Genomic DNA, 25,643 nt, shown 5'->3' with positions numbered 1-25,643 from the left:
AGGCACACTATAAATTAGTCTTAGATCTTTCTAGTTTTATTGCCATTTCTTTATCCCAGAATTTCCTTGCATTTCCTGTTAGCCTATGATCCTCCTGTTTCACAGCTATTCTTGTTCTTATCTTTCTCTAAAATATGCTTCCTTCCTGATCTTTGTTACATCCATTATGAGCTACATAGTAGGAAAAATGTGAATAATGTCTCCTAGTGCTAAATATCCATCTAGGAGGACTTTTCCTCCATAAAAGCAGATATAGGAAAAAGTGCATTCACCCTAAAGAACAAAAAACTACACAAGATAAATATAGAGTTCATGAGTTAGGCAATACATTCAGAAAATCAAAGGCATTGAATATCACCCAGATATGAAGGCTTTGGGATGAGACAAGGTAATTTTCCTTTGTACTGTGCATACGCTTGTACCAGAAAGTGGTAAATGCAACAAAAGTTATTGCTGTAGAGTCTAGTTTACGGGTTGCCCATTGACTAGAATACAGCACTGCACGTCAAAAAATTCTTACCTGTCTGGATTGAGGAGGCAAAGCACTGGACTGCATTTGTCTCTGCATCCTTGAAGGCTGCATCAGCTGCCTGATCTGTTGTTGGAGAAACTGACTGTTGCCAACTTGCTGATTCTGCTGCACCGTTGGCGGCTGATGTTGGGGCTGCTGCTGTTGTTGCTGCTGCTGCTGTTGTTGCTGCTGAAGATAATGAATTAGTGATCCAGGATTTGATGACAAGTTCATTTTCTGGTTAGCAGAATCGGGGGCAAAATGAGATAGTGGCTTAGTGTTGTTAAAGGAAAACTGGTCGTGGCCTCCTGAACTGTCATTGACTATCCCAGCCTGCAAGCCATTGGAAGGCTGTTGCATAATCATGTTCATATTTTTTGGCTGGTTTGTGGTCATTGACTTAAAGAGAGAATTCTGTAGGCTTGACTGGCTGCCTGTAGGGGTAAGACTGGACATTAATGTGTTCTGGGGACTAAATGGCTGCTGATGCAAAGCTGGGCTTGAGAGCTTCTCTGGTTGATAGGGTGGTGAAGGTCCAGCATTGGCAGGTGCCATACTTGGCACCATATTGTTTTGGGGACTTTTGATAGTGTTTGCTGGGATGTTGCTTGTTGTAATATTCTGCAACATAGAGTTCTGAGGGCTGAACGGTTGCTGGTTAATAGCTGGACTTGCAATCTTTTCTGATACATAAGGTGGAGAAGGCCTGTTGCTTGGGTTGCTGGCTGAAGGCATGCTTGATAACATAGCATTTTGTGAACCTTGTATAGTATTTCCCTGTAAATTTCCTGTGCTCATGCTCGTTACCATGACACTTTGTGGGCTGAAAGGCTGCTGAGGAGAAGATCCAGGTCTGTATGGTGGAGACAGACCTGTAGGTGATATTGTTGGCCAGTTTGGTGTTGGCACTTGCTGCTTGCCTGGAGGTACTTGTTTACTTGCAGCCAGTTGCTTCAATTGTTGTGCATGCCAGTTTGACCCAGGCATGTTAGCAATTGATGCAGGTAACATAGTCTGTGACTGACCCTTACTCTGATTTGCAGGAATAGGTGACTGAGCAGGCTTGCTTGATGAAGAAATTGGATAACTGGTTCCTGTAGATGAAGGTCTAATTTGGGGGGAACCAGCATTTGCAGAACTACAACCACCAGAGAAATCCTTGCTAGAGATATGGTTGTCCAAATGAGATGATTGTGCTGGGGAGAGTTTGGGAGTTGAACTCAAATTAGGTTGAGAATGACTCATGACAAGTGGCTCGTCTGGCTTACCAGACAAGATTTTCTCAAGATCCAAGTCATTTGGAGATGGATCAGGCATTTTGGTTAACTCTTCCAAGAGGTCCTGCAGTTCTTGGTCCACAGATTGTAGATTGGTATTCTTTTCTTCATATGAGACTTTCTGATTCATTTCTGCATTTGAGAACGGAGAAGCCATCCCTCTCCCATTCATGTGGTTATTTTCAAGTAAAACTTGATGTCCACCAACCCCCATGGATGAAGCACTGTGATTGGCAGAGAAAGGAGAATGCTGCAAATCAGAGCATGATACACTTGAGCTGCTGCTTTGTGTTTGGCCCATAGGAAGTGTAACATCATCGAGACAGAGTCGTTTGTTGTCACTTGAAAATATAATATCGTTTATGCCAGAGGACACAGGGGAACTGTCATCTTCCAGCTTTCTCTTTATGGATCCTTGTAGCTGAAAGATAAAAAGAAATATTCTTATCTCTGTTTGTTAATCATGGCATTTAGGTCACATTAGATAGATTACCAACATAAAGAAGATAGCATAAAAGGTTTTACAAATCTTCATATTAAAATGTCATTGTCATAATGATTAATACTGTCACCAGCTTGCATTATTTTACATTCAGACACACAGACAATACGTGTTATTGGATCACTGTATACTAGAACATAGAATATTCCATATTACACGTATTCAAACATTTATCACATGGTTTGTTTCCTCTTATAATGGATCATAGCATATATTTTGTGCAGATTTTTGATTGTTGAATTTTTCTGTGGATTTAAAGGGCGATTTTTCTTTTCCCACTATCTGGTGATACTAATGGATATCCTCCTGCATCTAATTTCAAATGCCTAATCTTTTGTTCAACTTGGGGGATAAGTGGTGGCAGGGGGTTTGTGCAGTAGCTCTTCACCGTTCCAAATGTGATCCAAATGGGAGTCAGGAAAGAGGGCTGAGAGCCAAACAAGTTTTCCCATGACATCAATCTCATAGGAATGAGCAATTGACCAGATTAGCACTGCAGTGAAAACCTTAATATCCACGTATGACTGCTGCTATCCTCCATAACCCACTCTCCATAATTTATACTCGCAAGGTCCCAGAAAGCTGAGATATTAGGTGTTTGGTGGGATCCTAAAGGAGCAGTTAGATGCTGCAAGTAGCCGCCGACTGTGGGGAAGGAAGCGTTCCTTCCTGACAATTGGGTGCTCGTAAGTTGAGGTAAAGCACTGCATTTACATGTAGCGATCTCATCCACAGTAGAGGACGAGCAATGGCTTCTGCTATTGCTCGTCCCCATACAAAATCATTGTTCCATGGCAGCAGAGTACTGTTTAGACAGCAAGATCTGATGTCCAGGAACGATGATTGAGGCGTCTGCACCACCCAATGAACAAGCGTTTCGGAAACAAGCATTCATAGGAACATTTGTTTCCAATAATCGACCCAAAAATCGGGCTGTGTGAATCCATCTTAACACTGTAGAGCTTTTTTAGTTCTTAGTTCTTTAGTAAAATGGAGGACATGTTGTTGCTGTCAGTGATTTTTTTTCATGTTATAAAGTCAGCTCTCCATTGTGCAGACCCCTCAATAATTGGCACAGATGCCAGCCTCTTGGTATCCTACAGTATGACAGGAGAGAATAAGACATTAGCCTTAGGCTAGGTTCACATCCCCATTTGGTAAATATGGTAGTCTGTGCTGGCAACGAAACAAACTGCCGGATTTACCATATCTGGCACAGCTAGATACACTAGATTTTCATTCACTACAATGGATTCCGGAGGGTTGCAGGCATAAATGCCAGATTTCTGTCCCGCTGGATCCCATTATAGTGAATAGGCATCTGGCAGTGCCTGGTGGTATCTGGCTATGCTGGATATGGTAACCCTGGTAGTCTATTCTTCTGCCAGAACAGACTACCAGATATACCAAATGGAGCTGTGAACGAAACCTTAACTGTGGTTACATCTGAGACTAATGCAGCTCATAGATACGATTATCTAGGTTCAACTGTCTTCCAAGTAAAGGCGCCTATGTGCCTGCATGAAGAAAATATGTCTTTTTGAAAGGCTACTTTCTAATCTTGCTCTTAAAATAAGAATTGTAAATATAAAATCAATACTTCCCCTTAAGCATGATTATTTAATAAAAACATAAAAAATTTACTAAGTACATAAATAAAAGCAAACACAGCAAATCATTTCAATATAAGTGTTATTATAGTACGTGTAGCCACTGGCTTAATAGCTATGACCTGTGTGTCAACTTGATTAATCTATCATTAACACCACTGCCTCATGTAATGAGGAAAAATCTTTATAGCCCACAAGAAGCACAACAAACAAAGACACCAAATCATCAAGGTGTTAACAAGACTCCAGCAGGACAAAAGCAATAAAAACAACATGGCGTACATGATTTGACAAGTAATCCAGACTACCTACAAAAAAAAAATCATTGCAATAAATCTCTCCCATAGAGGCAAAAATGAAAAATGGCCTCGATTATATGAAGATACACTTGGGGCGGGATAGGCTTTCTTTGTGCCTAAGGCAGTTTTTTTTTTTAAATAAACACGTTTCGGAAGTTTACCGCCATTAATTTATTCTGGCACACTAAAAATGCTCATCATGCTCTGGCACCTGAACTATTATTAGCAGGTTGGACAATGTGCCCAGTTGATTGGCACAATAAAGTTAAAGGCAGATACATTTTAAATCCATACATTTTGCCCCCACCTCATTGATGCCGTAGGCAGTGTCCTTCTGTGCCTACAGTACCACCACTCTTGGCCCTGTATATCATAGCTTTTTATATGTGAGTATATTGATGGCCTCAGGTTAGGCTATCACTCTGTAGTAATGATAAAGTCTGTAAAACGCTGTGGAATATGTCAGTGCTAATATAAGTGAGTAAAAAATAAATAAATCACTTCAATGCCTTATCGGAAGCATCTAAATTCTATATATATATCACTGTGTTTTTAAATTTGTACATCAATCAGATGTTCTTATTGGGTAAGGTAGTGGGAGCAGAAATATCCATTAAATAACTTCCCAAAAACAAACCAGCTAATTGTAGATCATTGGTCAACCAAGAGGAGTGCATAGTTTTAAATTCATTACGCACTAATTGTCTAATGAGAAGGCCACTTGTTGCCAATTCTACTAGTTTAGCATCTTGGTGACAGATTATCTTCTAGTTTTATATAACAAATTATAAAATGGGTCTAATATCTATACAGTGGATGATAAAGTTGGTTGTTTTTGGTGAGGTTGAAGTTGGTTGATAGTTGAACAAACAAACATCTGGTGAACTTTCCTTTCACAGACATGGACCTAGACACTTTAGACCATATTGCCCATAGACGTTCAATTAAATTGGGCGATGGGTAAAACATCTTTATAGGAGCGTTTTTTTCAAAGAAAAAACTTTTGTTCATGAACAATCCTTCTTTAAATGAAAGATCTTTCATCCGACTACCTGATGAAAATATTAAACATGGCCAACTTTTCAAACGATAATGCTATGTCATTGTTAAATTTAAACAGACGAATTTTAGTTTTGGTTTAAAATCATTTGTTTTGATCAACTTTAGACTAATGTGTATGGCCCCCTTTCACTTGGTCTTTCCTTGATCGTAGAAATCTAGTGAGGGACCACAGTGTGGTTGGGGTAGATGACAGAGAGGTGGTTTAGATCAACACAAGGAGACAAACAGACAGGACGGCACTTCTTCAGCTTCCCCTCTAATTCCGGGAGGACACTTACCCTCAGCGATGACACCGGGACCCAGGGGCATAGCTATGGGCCATGGGCCTTGGTGCTAGAGTTAAGCTTGGGCCCCCCCTTCCCTCAGTGCTTTGTGGTCAGGGGCAGGGAAGCACATAGCCTTTATGCTGCATGAGGCAAAAACCTCACCCCCACCCCCGCCATGCCAAATTCTTGGCCTAACCCCTTCCCTACATCCAGAGGGGTAACTTGACCAGCATGCACTTTCTATAATGCCAGTGTCTTTTTATGTGGCACAAGGGTCTTTGGGCCCCTTCAGGCTCCTGGGCCCGGTAGCGACTGCTACCTCTGCACCTCCTAAGGCTACGCCCCTGCCGGGACCCACAGTCGACTTCGGTGGTGCTCAGTCTCAGCACACATAGTCCCGCACTAAATAAGAAGATACGAGACGGCACTCACCATGAAGGTCCAATCTTTACTTTATTGAGGTAAAAGGCATGTGGGCAGGCAATAAAAGCGTGGTGCTCCACACAGACACCATGTAAGTCAACGGAACCAAGGAGTCTCCCAAGCTGGTACTTGCCTAGCCTTAAGCTGTTTATCATCTGCGATCATGGTGTCTGTGTGGAGCACCACGCTTTGATTGCCTGCCCACATGCCTTTTACCTCAATAAAGTAAAGATTGGACCTTCATGGTGAGTGCCGTCTCGTCTCTTCTTATTTCGTGAGAGTGGTGGTTTAGCACATGGATAGTCAGTGCTATGTTCTCCCCTCTACTTTGTGTATGGTCATGTTTAGGGTTTATAAATTAATCATAAGTATTAAACCCAGGATCAGTTGTGTCCTGACCCAGGCAGAATAAGCAGACTACTGTATGGTGGATTTGCTGCCCATGATTAATAAGTGTATAATAAAATGATGAAACCACAGTATTAATTCTTTACTAGTCCATGGACATAACATATGACCGTTCATTAGCCTACTGTACAATTATTATTCACGGAGTAGCCAGATAATGGCCTAAAGTGTCTTAGACAAATCTGCTGCCCGTCAGTAGTTTATAAAAACCTTGTGTGCTAAATATGCTGAGGCTAGAAGCAAGGCGCTAAGGGTTTGCCTGACTTTACACACTGATACAAAGTAATATGTCTTATTACCTTCAGATTTTGTTTTCAAGATGATCATAATATTCCCTGGAGCTCATATTCGAGCTGTACAAAGTGTACACACTGAATGCAAAAGTCCTGCGGAGTTTGCAATTTTTTTGTAAATATACATGCTATATGCCTACGGCAGGAGAATTTAAGCATAGTCTCAATGATACCTAAAGCCCCTTTCCTCTGTCACAGAGCCAGCAATTCTTAGGAAAGTTGAGGTACTCATCCATTTTAATAGCCCTCCTGCAGTTATCCTTTGTCTATTCTCAGCAGACATTCTATTTTAGCGTTACATGGTTTAGCGTCTCCTTTACAAGATCTTCCATATGCCTCAAATTCACAAGGAAAATAGGTTGACTGTCTATAATAAGGCAACTTTTTCTGTGGTGGGCTCTTATTTCTAAAAAAAATTCTTCCTGTATTAGTGGATTAGAAAACAATATTTCCTACAAATTCTTTACAGATTCTTAAAAAACTTGAATGTTTTCAGAGACGCATTAATACCCATTAATCTTTATTGAGAACACTCTCAGCTCATTCATCTTCCTATAGCATATCCAGAATACATATACAATCTAATATATATAGGAACAGCCTGACTCTACACAACATCTGCAGTCATGGGAAACAAGGGCCAGTCATATTGGGTTTTAATTCACCAGATCCCTTGTTTCCGTGGAAAATAAGCATCACCAGAGATGTTTGTCTGCTTATCTCCTCTCTCTGTGCCCATAAACAAGTCCAAACCTGAGCGTGCATCTTTATGAAGGAGATTAAGTGTAAGGCCAACTTAAAGGGGTGTTCTCACTTCAGCAAATGGCATTTATCATGTAAAGTTAATACCAGGCAATTACTAAAGTATTGTGATTGTCCGTATTGCCTCCTTTGCTGGCTGGATTCATTTTTCCATCACATTAAATACTACTGGTTTCCAGGGGTAATGATCAATCTGCAAACTAGCAGCGGTGGCCGTACTTGCATACTATAGGAGCCGGCGTCGGTCTCTCTAGTGGCCGAGACTGGGGGAGTGTGCATAGGCCGGCACTTTTTCCTACAGTGTGCGACAACCATTTGTTGAAGTGAGACAGCCTCTTTAAGCTATAGGCAACATGTACAAGATAAAAAACATGACCGCTTTTACCAAAAACTGTGGCACGCTCAACCATAGGATGTCATCTCATTGTTTGTAGAAGATGGCACCCATGTTTACCTAATTTTGTACAACCCCTTTACGAGGTATTGAATCTTTTTCTTCTGGTCATCAGAACCTTGGTCATCAGAACCTTTTTGGACTTCTTTCTGATGTTTTAATTAAACTGGAAGTCTAAGTCTCGAAAGTGGCTAGGATTCTGTACAGGATGTTTAATATGTTCCAGTCTCAACTTTCTAGAAAAGTAATAGTACCATGTAAAGTGTGTGGTCGGTTATTGCCATGCAAAAACAGCACGCTCAGCACGCTCTTGGACAGCAAGTCCTTACTCTTTGTTCATTCGTTACACATACCCAGCCATTACTAAATCCATGGTATAATTTTCACACCTGTTGCGCTTTCATAGCACCAGGACCATATATGCCTACATGTTCACAATGAATTTCGATTGGCATCTTCCAAATGACAGACCTCTTCTTTCATCTGTTCACCTGTCATTGTACTAAGATAGTGGTAGAATATCAAGCTATTTAACTTTATAAATTATATCCAGTGCACCTGGCTACCAGGAAAGGAATCTAAATACCAAAAGAGTGTAATGATATCACGTGACCTAAAAAAGAGATTGTGTGGTTAAAAACAAGGTATATATAATTATACATAAGGATATAAGAAACTAGACTCATAAATTATTAGGGTGATTAGCATTGAGTTTCTTTCTTTCCTAAAGGCTACCGTTTCACATCTAATCTAGTCGAAGACAGGAAAGGCTGGAAATACTGATGCACAACTATGTAATATATAGATTTAAATGTTTTAATGTCCTATATTATTATTAAAGGGGCTTTTCGGGGCTCCACATATTGATGACCTATCCTTGCAATAGGTCACCAATATCAGATTGGTGAGGGTCCTGCACTCGGCAACCCCACCAATCAGAGAAAAGTAAATATGCCCCAACGATATGATATTGATTCACTATCCTGAGGGCTATCAACATCTGGTGCGCATAAAAATCATTTAAGATTGTACTTTAAAAAAAGCAGCTGTCAGAAATCTCTGGCCTTGGCTCATCTCCAGGAAAAACAATGGGATGGGGCACTAAATTGAAGATGCCTGAATTCTTCTCCTTGACATCACCTCTTGGGGGAGAGTCAGGAGCTCTAGATACATATTAGATGTTAGCCAGTCCCTATAAAAAAGGCTTGTTGACCCAACAGCCAACAATAGTCTAATGTGTATGAGGGAATTGATCTTTATTTAGTTGTGAGTGTCATTAAGGCATTACATGGTAATGTTATTTGGGCACTTGATGATTGTAATTAGAGATGAGCAAAGTTTTGCATTTTCACAAATCGGCATGTTAAAACCCCATTCAGCCTATCAAACAATGGGACCATTTTTAACGGCACCTGTTTAACGGACATTAAAAATGGTAATACGCTAGTGGCCTTTTGAGTAAAAAAAAAAAAATCTCTCTTGATTGAAAAAGACCTGCTGAAGGACCTGTGCTGAGCGTGATGATGTCCCCACACGATCCTACCGTGATCATCTGGTGATGGCATCAGTGATCATGCTGATCACGCTCTCACAGGTCCTTCAGTACAGGTCCTTCTGCAGGCAGTGGGTTTTTTGCCCATTCTTTCTAAGACAACTCCAGTCGCCATTTTAGGAAAAATGATTTGTTATCACGAAGCATGAGGAGCACCAACCAACCACCAAAGGTCCTACTTTTTATCCTCAATCCCTCCCTCATAAGATAAATAGTTGCATTTTGCCAAGCATTCATGGTAAAATGGATCCTTACCCTGGAATCTGCATTGCTATAGTGGTAGGGGCTTGAAAAGGAGAGGGATGCCATTTTAATTTTGCTATATATATACGCCCCAAAAACTACCCATAAATTCATGAGTCCAGAGTATCCAGAAATCCAGTAGTCTGATCCATTAAAATAAAGTAAAACATTTCCTTTAATAGTTCAGTTCCAACACGAGTAAGAGATCTTCTAATTGTATAATCCTAATATCTATCAACTCGTGACTTTACAAATCACTCAGATAGTAACAGTGCGATGCACATGACAGAAGCTGTATGCCTTCAGGGGGTACTGAAAGACTGTTATAGAACACAAAGAAGAGTTTATTTGCTCTTTACTAAATAAAACCATGAACTCACGCCGTGAAATCTAAAAAAAGGAACAGCCAGTAACAAAACATAACAAAAAGCATAATTTTGTAGGAAACACCCAGGCATCGGAATTACTTATTCCTAACAGAGCTTTTGTGTAGAAAACATTGCGTGGATAACACACTGCGGTCTTGATAAAAGCACTGTAAAATAAGGAACAGTAGGGTTTAGTATGCAATTAATTAGGAAAAATAGTCATTCTTAGCAACAATTAGTATTTGTTATATGTTTGGTTAAAACCGACAACAACAATAAAGATGAAGTATCACAACCTATGTTTTAATCATTAAGAAATGGATGAAGGAAAACACAGATAGTGTGATAACCCTGCGTCCACATCTGCATTGTGTAAGAGCAGCAGACTACTGGAATTAACGTATCTGGCATAGCTGGACACCACCATGGGTCTCTGAATCCCTCTTTACAATAATGGGATCCGTCAGGTGTCCGGCCTTCTGCCAGAAAAAAACACTTCACGCAGCAGTACTTTTCCTGCAGGAAGCCAGCATTCATGCTGTAAATATTATAGTGAATGGGAATCCGACAGTACACCAGCGAAGTCCGACTATGCTGGTCATTTCGGTAGTCGGCTCCTCTGCCGAAACAGACTACTGCATTTACAGAACGGAACTGTCAACCTAGCCTAACTTCAGAAAATGTATCTACTCATGCTAGCGTTTAAGTTTTCCGGTATTAAGTTCCGTCATAGGGGCTCAATACCGGAAAAAAAAAATATGATTCAGTTTTGTCCCCATTCATTGTCAATAGGGACAAAACTGAACTGAACAGAACGGAGTGCTCCAAAATGCATTCCGTTCCGTTTTGTTGCATTCCCAGACCGGAGAGCAAACCGCAACATGTTGTAGTTTGCTTTCCGTCCTGGGATGCGGAGCAAGACATGACCGGCATGACCCCCAATGCAAGTCAATGGGGACGGATCCTTTTTCTCTGAAACAATCTGACACAATAGAAAACAAATCCGTCCCCCATTGACTTTCAATGGAGTTAATAACGGATCCGTCTTGGCTATGTAAAGATAATACAACCGGATCTGTTCATAACGGATGGAGACGGTTATATCATCTGCAACGGAAGCGTTCTTGCTGAACCCTGCCGGATGCAGCAAAAACTCTAGTGTGAAAGTAGCCTAAGTTGGGTTGTGATAATAAAGGCAAACAACTGATAAAAATGGGTGGCTGCCAAAATAAGAATTGAAGCTTTTACTATATCTTGCACTCAACCTAAATTGAAAAGGTTGACTTATGAAGTTAAATCCTTTTAATATGCCCTACTAAAGCATATGAACATCATATAGAGTGGTTTCCTGAATAAAGAGCATGTCAACTTGCCAGAACAGTTCTGATTGCTCCAGTCTATCCTTCTTTGACTTGGTCATCCATCCATATATTACATTGTATGATCAGCCTCAACATCCCTTGGCGATCATTGCTGATCACATGAATGAGGATCCGGCAGTGCACAGTGAAATCCAGCTATGCTGGATACAGCGCAGACGTGAACCTAAAAATGTTCATCACTTGTAAAAAGTGTGTCTCCACTGCCCCCACTTATAACGCTACACCCTCCAATATAGGGAACTTAGATTGTGAGCCCCATTGGGGGCAGTTGGATGCTAATGTCTGCAAAGCGCTGCGGAATATAGTAGCGCTATATAAGTGCATAAAATAAATCAATAAATATAGGGGGTCTATGAAATTTCTAGCCATGTGGGACCAGTTGCAATTGTAAGCTCTGCAGACCTTTCTTTAAGCTCCTCTGGGCCAGCTGTATTACCAGAAAAAATACAAGGGTATTTTTTTTTCTTTTGACAGAATGTTACAGAGCGTTGTGGGCATTGTCTGTAGAACATTAATTGCTACATGTCTGAAGATTTAATGTGCCCTTCTTTGAACCAAATATTCTTTTAGTGAGTAAGGAAGAGGAGTTTTATTTCCAGTGATTTATTCCAGAAACATGCCGAGTTTCTGACCTTTGTTTGTGGCTAATATCAGCAGAGAGCATTAATCTTGGTAAGCCTTCTTTTCTAACAGCGGGGTATGAAAATATAACAGCTATGCATATGGCAGAATAAACATATACTATATCATAGTCAAAGAAGCTCAAGATCATTTCAAGGTTGAATCCCTACATGCCTAATGTACCTTGAGGTGTTCCAATTGACCATGAATATAATTTTGAATTAAAATAATAACAATTCTAAAATACCAAAATTGATATTATTTTATTCAAGAGCAGCAATAAAGTAGTAGCAGCACTTTAGAGAATATAGTATCCCATGTTAGTGAATGTAACTGATTTGGGATTACGTTTCGAAATCATAACTTGAACTAGGAGGTGCTGAGTTCAGCAATAAAAAGGTCTACCAAAAAAAAAAATTACATATCTGTTCATAAACATTTCTGCTATCTTAGGCGTCTTTCACATTTACAGAATGTTGCAGAAGAGAACAGCCGGCCGGCATTCTCTCGGTTCGGCATAGCTGGATGTTACCGCAATGCCCGCCAGCCCTATTGACTGTAATGGGATCTGGCAGATATCCGGATGCCACCCATCAAATATGCCAGGATTCAGCCAAGCAAAAACCATTGCGCGCGGCATTTTTTGTCTGACCAAATCCATGCATATTTGCTGACTCTCGGCTGGATCACCTCTGGATCCTATTAAAGTCAATGGGCATTGTGGTAACATCTGGCTATGCCAAACCCAGAGAGTGCTTGCAGGCTGTTCTCTGGTCATTAGTAGTGATGGACGAACATCTAACGGGACGGTTCGCGAACACGATCAAATGTTCATGAACTGCAAGTTCGCGGCGGGTCCCATTCATTTTAATGGCAGGCGAACCTGAAAAACCTTCAGCTCATATTTGCAGCCAAGAAATAATTACTAGAAGTGCACAAGTAGTCCCACAACATGGACAGTGACATACCAGATGTACTATTCAAATTTGCGATCTCCATTCATAATTTTTTTTTATGCAAAATATCGGCAATATAATAAAAAAAATAGGCTGCAGATGGCAACACTATTTTCAGCAGTGGACACGTTAAAAAAGCCCACACTGCGAAGCCATGTGCCGGCGTCCTGGGAGAGCCAGATGTGACCGTGCATGGTGGATGGCTCGCTGCAGATACATTTGCAGTCTGCTTTTTGCCTCCTGTGCACTGTAAGTTCTGCCTGCTTCTCCTCCTTCTCCTCCCTCTCTGCTGCTCTGTCTCTCCCTCTGAACTGCCCTCCTCTTCCTCTCTTGTGGGCACCCACATGACGTCCATCGACACATCATCATCGTCATCTTCCCCACCACTAAGATTAGAGATCTCGGAGTAGGCAGCAACAGCGCGGACCTCCGTCCTTGGGCTGATCTGGGTACAGTGGTCAGACTGCTGGGTGGCAGTTGTTGATACCTCCTCTTCCTAATCCGATGCCGAGAATGGCTGCGCATCGGAAAGGTCTTGAAATGGATGGGAAAATGATTCCCCTGACTCGAGCGGAGGGGATATGGTGGTGGTGGTGTCTTTGGGGGTGCACACAGCAGAGAGTGAAGAGGGTGCAGATAGAGAGGATGAGGAGGGTGCAGAAGCGGAAGGCTAAGTGAGCCACTCAACCAACTCTGGTGTGTCCTCTGACATTATCGCACGCACCTTCTGCAACTTCCCACTTAGGCTCCGGCCTGGTGGTCCTGCCCAACCCCTACCACCCCTGTGGAACGGCCTGCCTCTTCCTCTGCCTGTCATTTTTTAAATGACCCTGTGACAAAAGTCACTATAGAAGAGCAGTATTTGTGGAAGAAGGTGTATCACACCCCTGCCCCTTTTTTGGGGGTCGACTGGTATATCACACGAGTTATAATTATTTTTTCCAATACCGTTTGTCACTCTGTGTAGCAGAGGGAACGCAGCAAAACAGCAAATAAATGCTGCTGTACCCAAATACACTATTATGAAAGTATATTATTAATATATAACACCCCAATTCTATCAGTTTTTTGGGGGGCGGCTGGTATATCACACCAGTTATAATTATTTCTTCTAATTGCGTTTGTCACTCTGTGTAGCTGCAGTATCGCTGCAGAACCGCTCACCACTGCTGCACAATACAAATCCACTATAATATGCTTTCTATGTTAGAAAGTATATTATAAGTGTATTACACCCCTCTGTACTGCACACCTATCGATAGTACACCTATACCAGTCCTTAAAAGGACTTTTGCGGACCTATTTGATAGCGTTTTTGTCCCTAACAGCCTGTCCCTGCTCCACACAGCAACCTCTCCCTACACTGGCAAAAGACTGAATGTAAAATGGCGACCAGATCGGGTTTATTTATAAGGTAGGGGGTATGTCCATGTGCGGAAATGTCTCAATTGGCTGTCCTGTACCACCTGATGGATGTGTCATGGGTCAAAGTTCTTCACAATGTAAAAGAATATGGCGGGAGTGAATATCGCCATATGTTTGCATGTACTGCGAATCATGAACGAGCAAAGTTCGCCGAGAACCGACCGCCGGGCGAACCGCAAGGCCATCACTAGTCATTAGAGATCACTGAAGATAAAGCAGATGGACCACACAATATGGTTATCGGCGTAAAGTATTTAACAGGATTTCATGGAGGTTGTCTTATGAAGACAACCCTTTCTCTAATGGTTGCAGCCACAGTGATCAGTTGTCAGCTTCAGTAGTGGCTCCTACAATGGTTCTGACTGGTCATAGTAGTATCCCCAGAGGCAAATGTAGTATACAAGCTACTCTAATGGATGCCCAACCATATAACCATAAATAGATTGTGTTCAACAAAGTTTGATAGCCACGTTTACTTATTTCCTGAGTAGGGAATCCAGGTCTATGATGTACAAAAGCCCTAGTAGGAAGTACAGACAAGGGTATTCTATATTAGTCAACCCATTTAGGAGCTTTTGAAATATCATATAGAAAATATACATAGAGACAGGCGTATCATAAGAAAACCTTGCTTATGATGGTGTCACCTTGACATTGAGCTGTATTTACTATCAACATTAAAAATAATTGCCTCGCTTGAATATGTAAAGTGCATCTCAGTCACTGAAATATGCGGACAGTAGAAGGGATCGCTCTAAAATAACCTGCACTATTGTGTTGTTTCTATGTGTACTGTCATGCTAGTTAATTACATTCAATTTAGTTTTTCTCTCCAGGCTGCATATGAATGTTTTACTGACCAAACGCAGGTGTAATTTGCATTTAAATCTCCTATCAGCACTTGGCTCAGATCACATACATGTACTTCCCAAAAAAGAATGCAATTAATTAATAGTCATTCTAATTTAGTTGCGTATTTACATATTAGAGGGCAGTCGTTTCTGCATTGCACACACTAGCCAATGTGATGTGAATGCTAAAGAGATACTGTACTCCGATATCCAGAACTGTGATTGTCACAAGGCAGGTCAGCTAATTGAGGAAGCGTCCCTTCATTCTTGTTTTCTATGTGATTGCCGTTATATCTAGTTGGGGAAGTGTGTAAATATATTTATGATGCCGAAAGATTGAGTCCTAGCCACATTAATTTGTTTGAAGAGATATTTATCAAGCAGTTTATAAGCTGTGAAATAGTCTTGCTGAAACACTAGACCGTGTGCCAAAAACTATGCTTGAATTAAGAGTTCAAACACAGCAACACATGGTTTAACAAGTAAGGGAATGTTATACTCGTATTGTAGCTTTCATCTTTAAATCCAAACAGAAAAAGTTTGTAAAACCCATTGATTCAATAGTTACTCTCATTATTTTAAGAATGCATGCCGAAAGCTTTCAACATTTCATCCCCATAGCGCTTTGTCCTGGTGGGGGTTCTAATATTGAAAAGCTTATAAGCAGCAACTGCGGGGTTCCCTGTTGACTAAGGCTAATAGGACCTTCATGGCGGACACTAAGACCGCGGCAAGGTGGAGCAGTTTGTTAAGAGAGAATTATTAAAAACATTGCCTAGTCTATGCGGAAAAGGAGAAGCAACCCATTTATAAACAAGAAAAGACAAGCAGAAATGAAAATACACCTAAAGTATTATCTTGGTATCTAGATCATTCCAAATTAATTATAATATGTGAATTGTGTTATATAGGAATACTTTTACATAATGTGCTGTCTATGAAAGCTTTTCTTTTCAGTTTTAAAGGAGCACAAGTTTATAAAATGGGAAATCCTAGAAAAGTTAGAGAGGACCTCTTAGAATTCTTCTACAGAGGTGGTCCTCTCATAGTATATGATTGAGCAGGAAATAGGTCACAGAAAACATGGTTTAAACATAGAGGTAGCCTTTTGGAGAGGTTTGACCGGTTAAATGAGATAAAGGAGGAATATACTATACATATGATATAACAATAAAGTTTTAGACCACTTTCAAGTGCTGTAATGCAGTAACATTTTATCCTTTGGCTATACATTTCCCCTCCAATAGAAATTTAGGACATGCCATTGAGTGGCCCTCCATGTGTTACATGGTCAGTCTTGGTCAACAAGAGAGAAAGATATGCATTTTGTTGGCAGCTCTCAGCTCTTTCTAATAGAAAAGGGTCCACTCCTTATCTATGATGTGTATATGCCCTCATAAAGCATACAGTTTAAAATGGGTTCTTGTGAGATGGTTATTTTACAGTATGAATTTGAGGGACAATTAAGATACTTCCAGCAAATCCACCTTCTTTAGCGAAATGTTTTGCGTGTCTTTTTGAGCACAGATTAATGTCTTAGCAATACTTGGTGCATAAAGTAAATTGTAACCTTTAGTTATGGAGTTAGCCTTTAACAAATTAGGTTCTCACCAAAATGATGCAGAGCTTTAAAAAGTTTACCGAAGCACACATGCTTCAAACAACCCGATATAAAGCAAAAAACACCAGAAGAAACTGAAAACAGGCTGTTCAAACATTCAAAGGAAAGGCTAAGTACAAAGATCAACAGACTTGTGGCTTCTCGACATTTAGCAGAGCCAGATATGAAAGGATATATACACTAGGGATTATCGTTTTTACTAAGACAGCCGTATAAGTGGTGGTGTAAAATGCTGGTTTATTCTCTTCTAGGATTGTGTTTCGCAACTTCAAAACTGCAGGCTACTAGCTATATCTACCGTACAGGTGCCACAGTCAATAAAGCCATTAGGATAGATTAGATGGATAGACATCTACCCTTCTGACCTTACAAAATTAGCTTTTCCTTCTACTCATAGGGTTAGAGAAAATGTACCATAGTACGATATGTGGCTGTACAAAACATGGTTATGGGAAAGGTATTCAAACGCAACCATAGACAAATACTAGAGCCAATATGTAATACATGTCATTGAGGTGTATGAGTCACCTAAATAAAGTTGGTATTATCCTTTGCTTTATTAGGTTTACTGCTAAATACCAAGATGTGAGTTTTGTTTGATGCCAATAGGACTATTATTTGCTATTTAAATGGGTCAGGCTGGTCAACATATAGTACTCAACTGTTTAAATAAATTCCCAGAAGACCTTTATGGCAACTGAATGGACATATTAAACGCACTCCATCCATCTGTACCACATGTACAAGTACATTGTCTACTTTGCATCTGCCTTATGGACATCATCCATCCACCATTTCCAAAATACTAGTCAAACAGTTTTTTATACATCAGTGGCCTTAACTTATTCAAGCAGCTGTCTTGTTGTCTATAGCCTGATATACTGTATATGTATGAGTTACCACAAAGTGTAAAACTAGCTATATACATTAAAGGAAGCCAGACCCATTTCAGCACCATCAACCAACCATCTAATGTGGTAGTGTTCTGAATCTCCCCAGACATCCCCAGATATCGTAAAGAATGGTTGGGTATATTGGCTGCGGGAGCCTTATTCCCTTCTCTCTGATGAGAATACATGCCGAGCATGCATGGGTGTATGTGTTGTGGAACAGGAGGAAGAGCTCTCAGCCGAACTATCTAAAGTGTATGGCCACCTTAATTTTTCGTTGACATTGGTCTTCTTTCTAGGCATCCATAGACCTTTTTACAAGTTTGGGTTTTAGTGTACAAAACTGTACACTTAATTAAGACATATATAGAGAATTCTGCTTCTCACTTATGTGTCAATACATACCTATTAATACAAGCTTAATCTCTGGAAACTTCTTTCCCTCTCATAGATTATAACAACCTAATATTAAAAGCTCAACATCAATATGATTATCATATTTACAACATAGTGTATTAAGAGTTTCAAGAAATTCAAGAACATGCCCAATTAAAGTATTGATAGTGAACGTTAAATCTGTCATTTAAGACAGCGTAATATGTATAATTATGCAAAACAATGGATAACACTTCATGATACAAATGAAAATCGCAGCTCTCCTACACTTCTATATCCTTTTAATCTGCTCTGTCAAAAGCACCTCATATTCCTGCCTGTGACATCAATTGTTCTGGACACCAGTGGTCCATTTTGATAAAATGATTAAAGAAAGTAGGGGGAAAGAATTAGCCTACAGCCTTTGCGGCCAATGAGACCAGGTTATTGAAGACCATGGATGTGAAGTGATACCTGCTGCTAAGTGGAACGTAGAAAATCTTATATATATATAGTTTTATTGGCTTCATATCCCTACCTTATATCGCGGACCTAGATATCTGTCACTGTAGGAAATAACCATTGGTTTGATGCTCATTGCCCACTAGAATAAAGGGACGGAAAGAATAATGTTGTAACTAGGCAGCCTGGCCTATTTCTTCAGAACTTTCTCTATTAAGTTTTGGTGACCTAAAGCTACCTATTTTTGTTCAGATTGCTAACAACTTGTTTGTACATTTCTTTCTACAAATCTATTCCTTCTGGGTCAGTATTAGAAACTGCTTGCAGGGCACAGTAATTGGATATCTAAACAGGCAATCTAAGCAAGGTTGGTTATAGGAAGCAGATTATATAACTCCAATGAAATCATTATGACACGTACTACCAAGATGAAATCTCAGGGTCAAATATAGAAATAGTTGGATTTGTAATTAATAATATGTATTATATTGTGTCTATGTACTGGAAATATAATTATCTGTTATTTGTGATACAGTTGACCATTGGGGGTCCATAACTTGGGACCACAAAGGAATCCCAACAACTAGAAAAGGATTTCTGTTTGCTATTGGATATATGTCAATATGCTTTTTTATCTCATATATCAAATTAAAATAAAAGTTTATGATCCTAAATTGCATGGATGTAACTACTAGGGTGACAAGCAAACCAGCAGTTGTAGATCTCAGCAGCCAAGGGGGCAACCTCCACTCAGGGTGAATGGATAATAGAAGGGGAGAAGGAATGAGAACAGTAGAACATTTTATACAGATCACTGGGAGACCAAGGGAAAAGACACAAAAATATCTATAACCTATTGTCCTGAACTCATTATCTGCTTATGGCAGTTGTGGTAGAGTTGGGGTACCCTAAAGGCCCCTTTACACTGGCATTGTCCAGATAACCACTACACTGATTATCTGCCAGTGTAAGGGTACTTTAACACTTGCGTTTTTCTTTTCTGGCATAGAGTTCCGTCACAGGGGCTCTATACTGGAAAAGAACTGATCAGTTTTATCCCCATGCATTCTGAATGGAGAGTAATCCGTTCAGGATGCATCAGGATGTCTTCAGTTCAGTCGTTTTGACTGATCAGGCAAAAGAGAAAACCGCAGCATGCTACGGTTTTATCTCCGGCGAAAAAAACTGAAGACTTGCCTGAACGCCGGATCAGGCATTTTTTCCTATAGGGATGTATTAGTGCCGGATCCGGCATTCAGAATACCGGAATGCCGGATCCGTCGTTCCGTTATGCGCATGCGCAGACTGAAAAAAAGGTGAAAAAAATAAATGCCGGATCCGTTTTGCCGGATGACACCGGAACGACGGATCCGGCATTTCAATGCATTTTTTCGACTGATCAGTTAGCATACATTTTGCCTGATCCGGCAGGCAGTTCCGGCGACGGAACTGCTTGCCGGATCTCTCTGCCGCAAGTGTGAAAGTAGCCTAAAGGTGTCGCAGATTACCTGATGAACGAGTGTTTCATAATAAGATTGCTTGTGCAGACACCTAACTCATCATTTATCGGCAGCAGATTGTGCCATCTAAACATGCTCTGCTGCCAACAAACAATGATTCTGTATGGGGATGAGCGATGGCAATAGCGATACTACAGCAACACCCATACTTCATTGACGAGCAGGAGATTGTTGGGAAGGAATGCTTCCTTTACAACAATCGTTTGATAAATCTAGTAGTGTAAAGGGGCTTTAAGTGTTTCTACATGCCCCACTTGTGATGCCCCTGCATTAATAGTGTTGTAGCAGATTATAAAAATCACCACATCTGTCCATGGATTGTGTCTGTATTGTCGATGGGTTGCATCCGGTATTGTGCATGGTTTGTGTCTGGTGTTTTATTGTCTATAGGTTGTGTCTGGTATTGTCTATAGGTTGTGTTTGGTATTGTCCATGGGTTGTGTTTGGTATTGTCCATAGGTTGTGTCTCATATTGTCCGTGGGTTGTGTCTGGTATTGTCCATGGGTTGTGTTTGGTATTGTCCATAGGTTGTGTCTCATATTGTCCGTGGGTTGTGTCTGGTATTGTCCATGGGTTGTGTTTGCTATTGTCCATCAGTTGTGTCTTGTATTGTCATGGGTTGTGTCTGGTATTGTCATGGGTTGTGTCTGGTATTGCCCATGAGTTGTGTCTGGTATTGCTCATGTGTTGTGCTTGGTATAGCACATGAATTGTGTCTGGTATTGCCCTTGGGTTGTGTCTGGCATTGCCCATGGATTATATCTGGTATTGCCCATGTATTGTCCATGGGTTGTGTGTGATATTGCAGCTCAGCTTGTATTAGATTGGGCTGGGCAATACCACAGACAAGTTATAGACAGGCATGACATTGTTTTTGAAAGAAAGCAGACATTTTTCTGATCCTGTTCAAACCTTTTAATGTTTGATTTTAAAAAATTTCATCCCCACAATCAACAATGATCAGTCCATGGGCCTATTTATACGACTGGTGTCTATTGTGTAGAAATGTTCCAGGAATGGAATTAATTGCATCATCATGTTCATCACGTCTGGAGAATCTAATAATCTTTTGTGTAAACACATATGGCCTGTACAATACATTTTTCAGCACAATTTATAGATTTGTATCTTCAAGTGGTTTTTAAAGGTTTATCACAAGCAATAGCAAGCAGATTAATCTTACAAAACGGAAAATGAAATGGTTATCCAGCAAAAGAATGATGTTATACTCCTCTGCACAGACAAATACATATAAATTATATAGAACATTTACAATTTTTCTGAAACTTAGTTAATTGACACTATGCATAAAGAAGATATTAGAGATAATATTCTATATCAGAATTTACTAATCTGATCAGTGACATTTGTTACATCACTAACATCTTTTTATTAAACCATAGAGCAGAATTGGTGCAAAACAACAACTCCTAGCATCCCTGACTGCTAGGGGCTAAGGGGCTTAATGGGAGTTGTACTTTTATGACAGCTGGAGATCCACCAGTTGGTGACCACTGTCACTCAACCAAGCAACAGAATGTCTTCTATCATGGTTGAGATACATATGGGACAGGTAATAAAGTAAATAAGGTAATATTATATTATATATAGTAATATTCCAGAATTACCAATCCTATGTAATAACATATTTGGTTATATCCAGGAAGCTGCAGTATGGACAACCCCTTTAAATGAAACTGTTTCAAAATGGTGTCATAAAAGCCTAAATTCAATTTCATGTTATCATCCATTGTCATCTAACAATATGACAGTCCATTCACGAATGACCTGCTGTGTCTACATTGGATGCAAGTCATCAAGGCACGGATATGTTCTCCAGGTCTAAACGACTGCACAATAGTAATAAAAAAAAAGTTATTGATGAATTACGGTAATTGCAGTGCTTGAAAATAACTAAAATATGTAACCATAGATCTTTAACAAATGAAATCTGTATATGCATTATATTAAACCTGAGGCCCGGTTGTCTGCTTTGACAACTTGTGAAAAATCGGAAAACTAATTTGCTTTGGTTTTGTTCTGCAATAGGATTTGCATTTGATGAATGTAATGAATATCTATTGTGGGCCGCTTCCTTTTCTCTAAAAGGCACATTTTTTTACCGCCGTTATTAACACAATCACATTTCCCATGAACACATCTGACCTTACATACCTCACCCTGTGTTCAATGTGGCTTTAGCCCATAAATAAAGTACACGTGCACAAAGGCAAGAGAAATTGGAATTTCCATTTAAAAAAAAATATATAACATTTTTGTAAATTCCATCCATAGAAAGTAATTTCAGGAGATTTGGAGTTTGGTAGTCACTTTGATTTGTGGAGCGGAATATTCTTATTGTTGTTGCTCCCCTCTATTATGAAAGAAATCTGATTGGTTGCTCTGTGTCCTGGTCCGCAAAGGGGAGCTCCATCCAAGCCAAATTGAGTCTTTAATCATGAAGGTCATATCTACATGATCTATTTTGTCGCCTAAACAGTTCCATAGATTGACAACTTTAGGATAGACGTTGACTGAACAGTCATACAGCTTACAGTGTTCTCCCCTGACCTTCCCTTAAATATCTTTATTTCAATGGAGAGAGATGGAAACAAGCTGCTGCCAGGCACGTCTAACAGTTGCTTATTCCCAGCCAGACAGATAAAAAGGACTGGGCATGTTCTAGTTTCCCCTGACATTTTGGAGCTCACATGACACATTATATTGTCATAGAGATCTGTCCACCTTAATCTCATATGTATGGGCAGTTTAAACAGATATTCCCATCTTCCACAAGTTATACCATAAATCTCAGATAAATACTGGTTCTATGAAACCTATGCCTTTATCCAAAATGGGAGTCCCCTGACCCCTATGCTACCTGGTAAGTTGGCACTCAACTACCTCATTTGAGACTGAATTGAGATGTGGTTGTACTCATGTATAGCTCTCCTCATCCACTTGTGTCTAGGTGGGACTGGGGTTTGGAGACCCTTGTTCTGGAGATAGGTATGGGTCCAACATCTATAAGACATTTATAAGATATTCTGTGGATATGTCATATAGGATTAATATGGAAATACACTAAGATCTAGCTGTTTAAGTCAGAGGATGATAACCTAAAACCCTCTGGGCAACCTCAGCCACATTTGCTTCGGGGTGACTGGCTTCTTAAGGCATATGGATATTAAACATGTTTGGGTCCCCCCTTTGCTTATGCATCAGAGGAGAGTGATCTGGTAAAATCATCTGTTTGCTATGGATGCCAGGAGCCAATCCAGAGACATTTAGTCAACTTCTTTAACTTTAACCCTCAACATCAAAAGTCATGGGATACATGTTTCGCCCTTTTATCAAATGCATATTTCCTAAAGAGGGGACAGGTTTTCTTCAGCTGAAAAGTAGGTTGTTTTCTGAGTTACAGAAATAAATCTAATGAAATGTTTTTGGTTATTTTTGTGAAATATCTGGTAGCAGAAAACACATCCTACGTTACAAGGGAACTCAATTGATCTAAACACATTTCTTTACATCAATGTACTCTACTCCCCTATGATATACGAAGGGTTTTCTTAGATCACTCAGATACTTTGTAAAGTGGTTATGATAAAAGACACCCTTTATATTCTGATCACTGCTCATTCCCACTGTACAAGAAGCTGCTATGGATACACAAGTGAAGGGGTTGGTTGCACATAGTAATGTCACAAGACTTCCCTTTATTTCTGCAGCCGCCTCTTGTCACAGGGGCTTATGAGGATTTGTGTCAATTGAGTGGAAAGTCCTATATCCATAATTTCTTCCTTAAATGAAAGTACATTATTGGAAATTATTATTCAGCATTAGTAAAACTCCAAATAAACTAATAAGAAGCATGCACTTACAGGTACCATGGATTCACAAAATCAGTTATGAGTAGAGCATTGGCTTGTGTTAGGTAAAAAATTCAGAGATGCAAATGTCAGCAACAGCTAATAATACAATCATTAAAAAAGTTACAAGAATAATTATAAGCAATCAGAAGCATCTTCTGACAGGTAGATATAGGATCTGGGGCAGTTGGCGCGTCTTACCTAGACACGCAGTCAGTGAATATTCATAGCAGATAAGTTGCATATCAATTTAATTAACTTAAAGGGGTCCTCTCACTTCAGCAAATGGCATTTATCATGTAGAAAAAGTTAATACAAGGCACTTACTAATGTATTGTGATTGTCCATATTGCCTCATTTTGCTGGTTTGATTCATTTTTCCAAAGACTCCTCGTGTCCAGGAGTTACGACCACCACTGCAGCGCAGATACGACAGGAGCTACTTGTGCCTGCGTGCCTATGTGCACTGCCGCGGTCCCGTTTACCAAAGGAGAACAGTGCTTTTTCCTATAGTGTGCAAACACGACCACCGTTGCTGGATTGTAGGGTGGTCATAACCCCTGGAAACAAACAGTGTATAACGAGATGGAAAAAAGAATGAAGCCAGCAAAGGAAGCAATATGGATAATCACAATACATTAGTAAGTGCCTTGTATTAACTTTCTCTACATGATGAATGCCATTTAGGCATTAACTTGCCTATGTTAAAAAGGGAATAGCACCACTCTTGTTCATACTCAGTGTCTGGTACTGCAGATCTGTTTCACTGTGAATAGGGATGGACTGCAATACCAGACACAACCCAAGACAAACAGGGTCTCTAGGCCGGATTTACACTTCTGTATTCCAGAGTGCATTTTTTGGATGTGTTCCTGTCCAAATGCAGGTTAGGCTACTTTCACACTAGCGTTCGGGTGTCCGCTTGTGAGCTCAGTTTGAGGGGGCTCACAAGCGGACCCGAACGCTTCCGTACTGCCCTAATGCATTCTGAGTGGACGCGGATCCGCTCAGAATGCATCGGTCTGGCAGCGTTCGGGTGTCCGCCTGGCCGTGCGGAGGCGTGCGGATCCGTGCAGACATACAATGTAAGTCAATGGGGACGGATCCGTTTGAAGATGACACACTATGGCTCAATCTTCAAACGGAGCCGTCCCCCATTGACTTTACATTGAAAGTCTGGACGGATCCGTACGAGGCTATTTTCACACTTAGAAATATTTTAACAATATAATGCAGACGGATCTGTACTGAACAGAGCCACCGTCTGCATTATATGAGCGGATCCGTCTCAGACGGATCCGCTCTGAACGCTAGTGTGAAAGTAGCCTTAATGACCCTAGTTCAGTGCATCATATGGATTTATGATACAGTGAGTTTGGGTTAATATAAATATGGTCAAAAACTAATGTCAGTCCAGGACACATCTGGAATATGAACTTCGGAACAGGGACATGTAGCCAACCAATGGTTCCTTCTAACTTGTAGTGTATAATATATATAATAATAAAGGAGCAGTAATAATAAAAAAATAATAAAAGAACGTATATTCACCTATTTGATCTCCCACCAGGGGCTGGCGTAGACCTTAGCTAAAACTTATGCCGTTTTCTGGGGCAAGTTAAAGTGAATCAGGCGTGTCATGCTAAGCCCCGTTCCTCGCTAAGCCCCTCTTCTCTTTCTTGCCACTTCAGTAAACG

At 40.3% G+C, this 25,643-nt stretch overlaps 1 protein-coding gene across 1 annotated transcript in view; it reads right to left on the bottom strand.

Annotated features, from left to right (window-relative positions):
* Positions 1 to 25,643, bottom strand: part of MAMLD1 (mastermind like domain containing 1) — a 228,610-nt gene that overhangs the window by 80,775 nt on the left and 122,192 nt on the right. The window contains exon 2 of the mRNA XM_044268252.1: positions 521 to 2,209. Coding sequence (XP_044124187.1) covers positions 521 to 2,209 — 1,689 coding nt within the window. The remainder of the gene's footprint in view (positions 1 to 520; positions 2,210 to 25,643) is intronic.

Source organism: Bufo gargarizans, chromosome 9, assembly GCF_014858855.1.
Source record: "Bufo gargarizans isolate SCDJY-AF-19 chromosome 9, ASM1485885v1, whole genome shotgun sequence".
Lineage (NCBI taxonomy): Eukaryota > Metazoa > Chordata > Amphibia > Anura > Bufonidae > Bufo > Bufo gargarizans.
The sequence above is the reverse complement of the archived record's forward strand: the minus strand, read 5'-3'. Positions and strand labels throughout refer to the sequence as shown.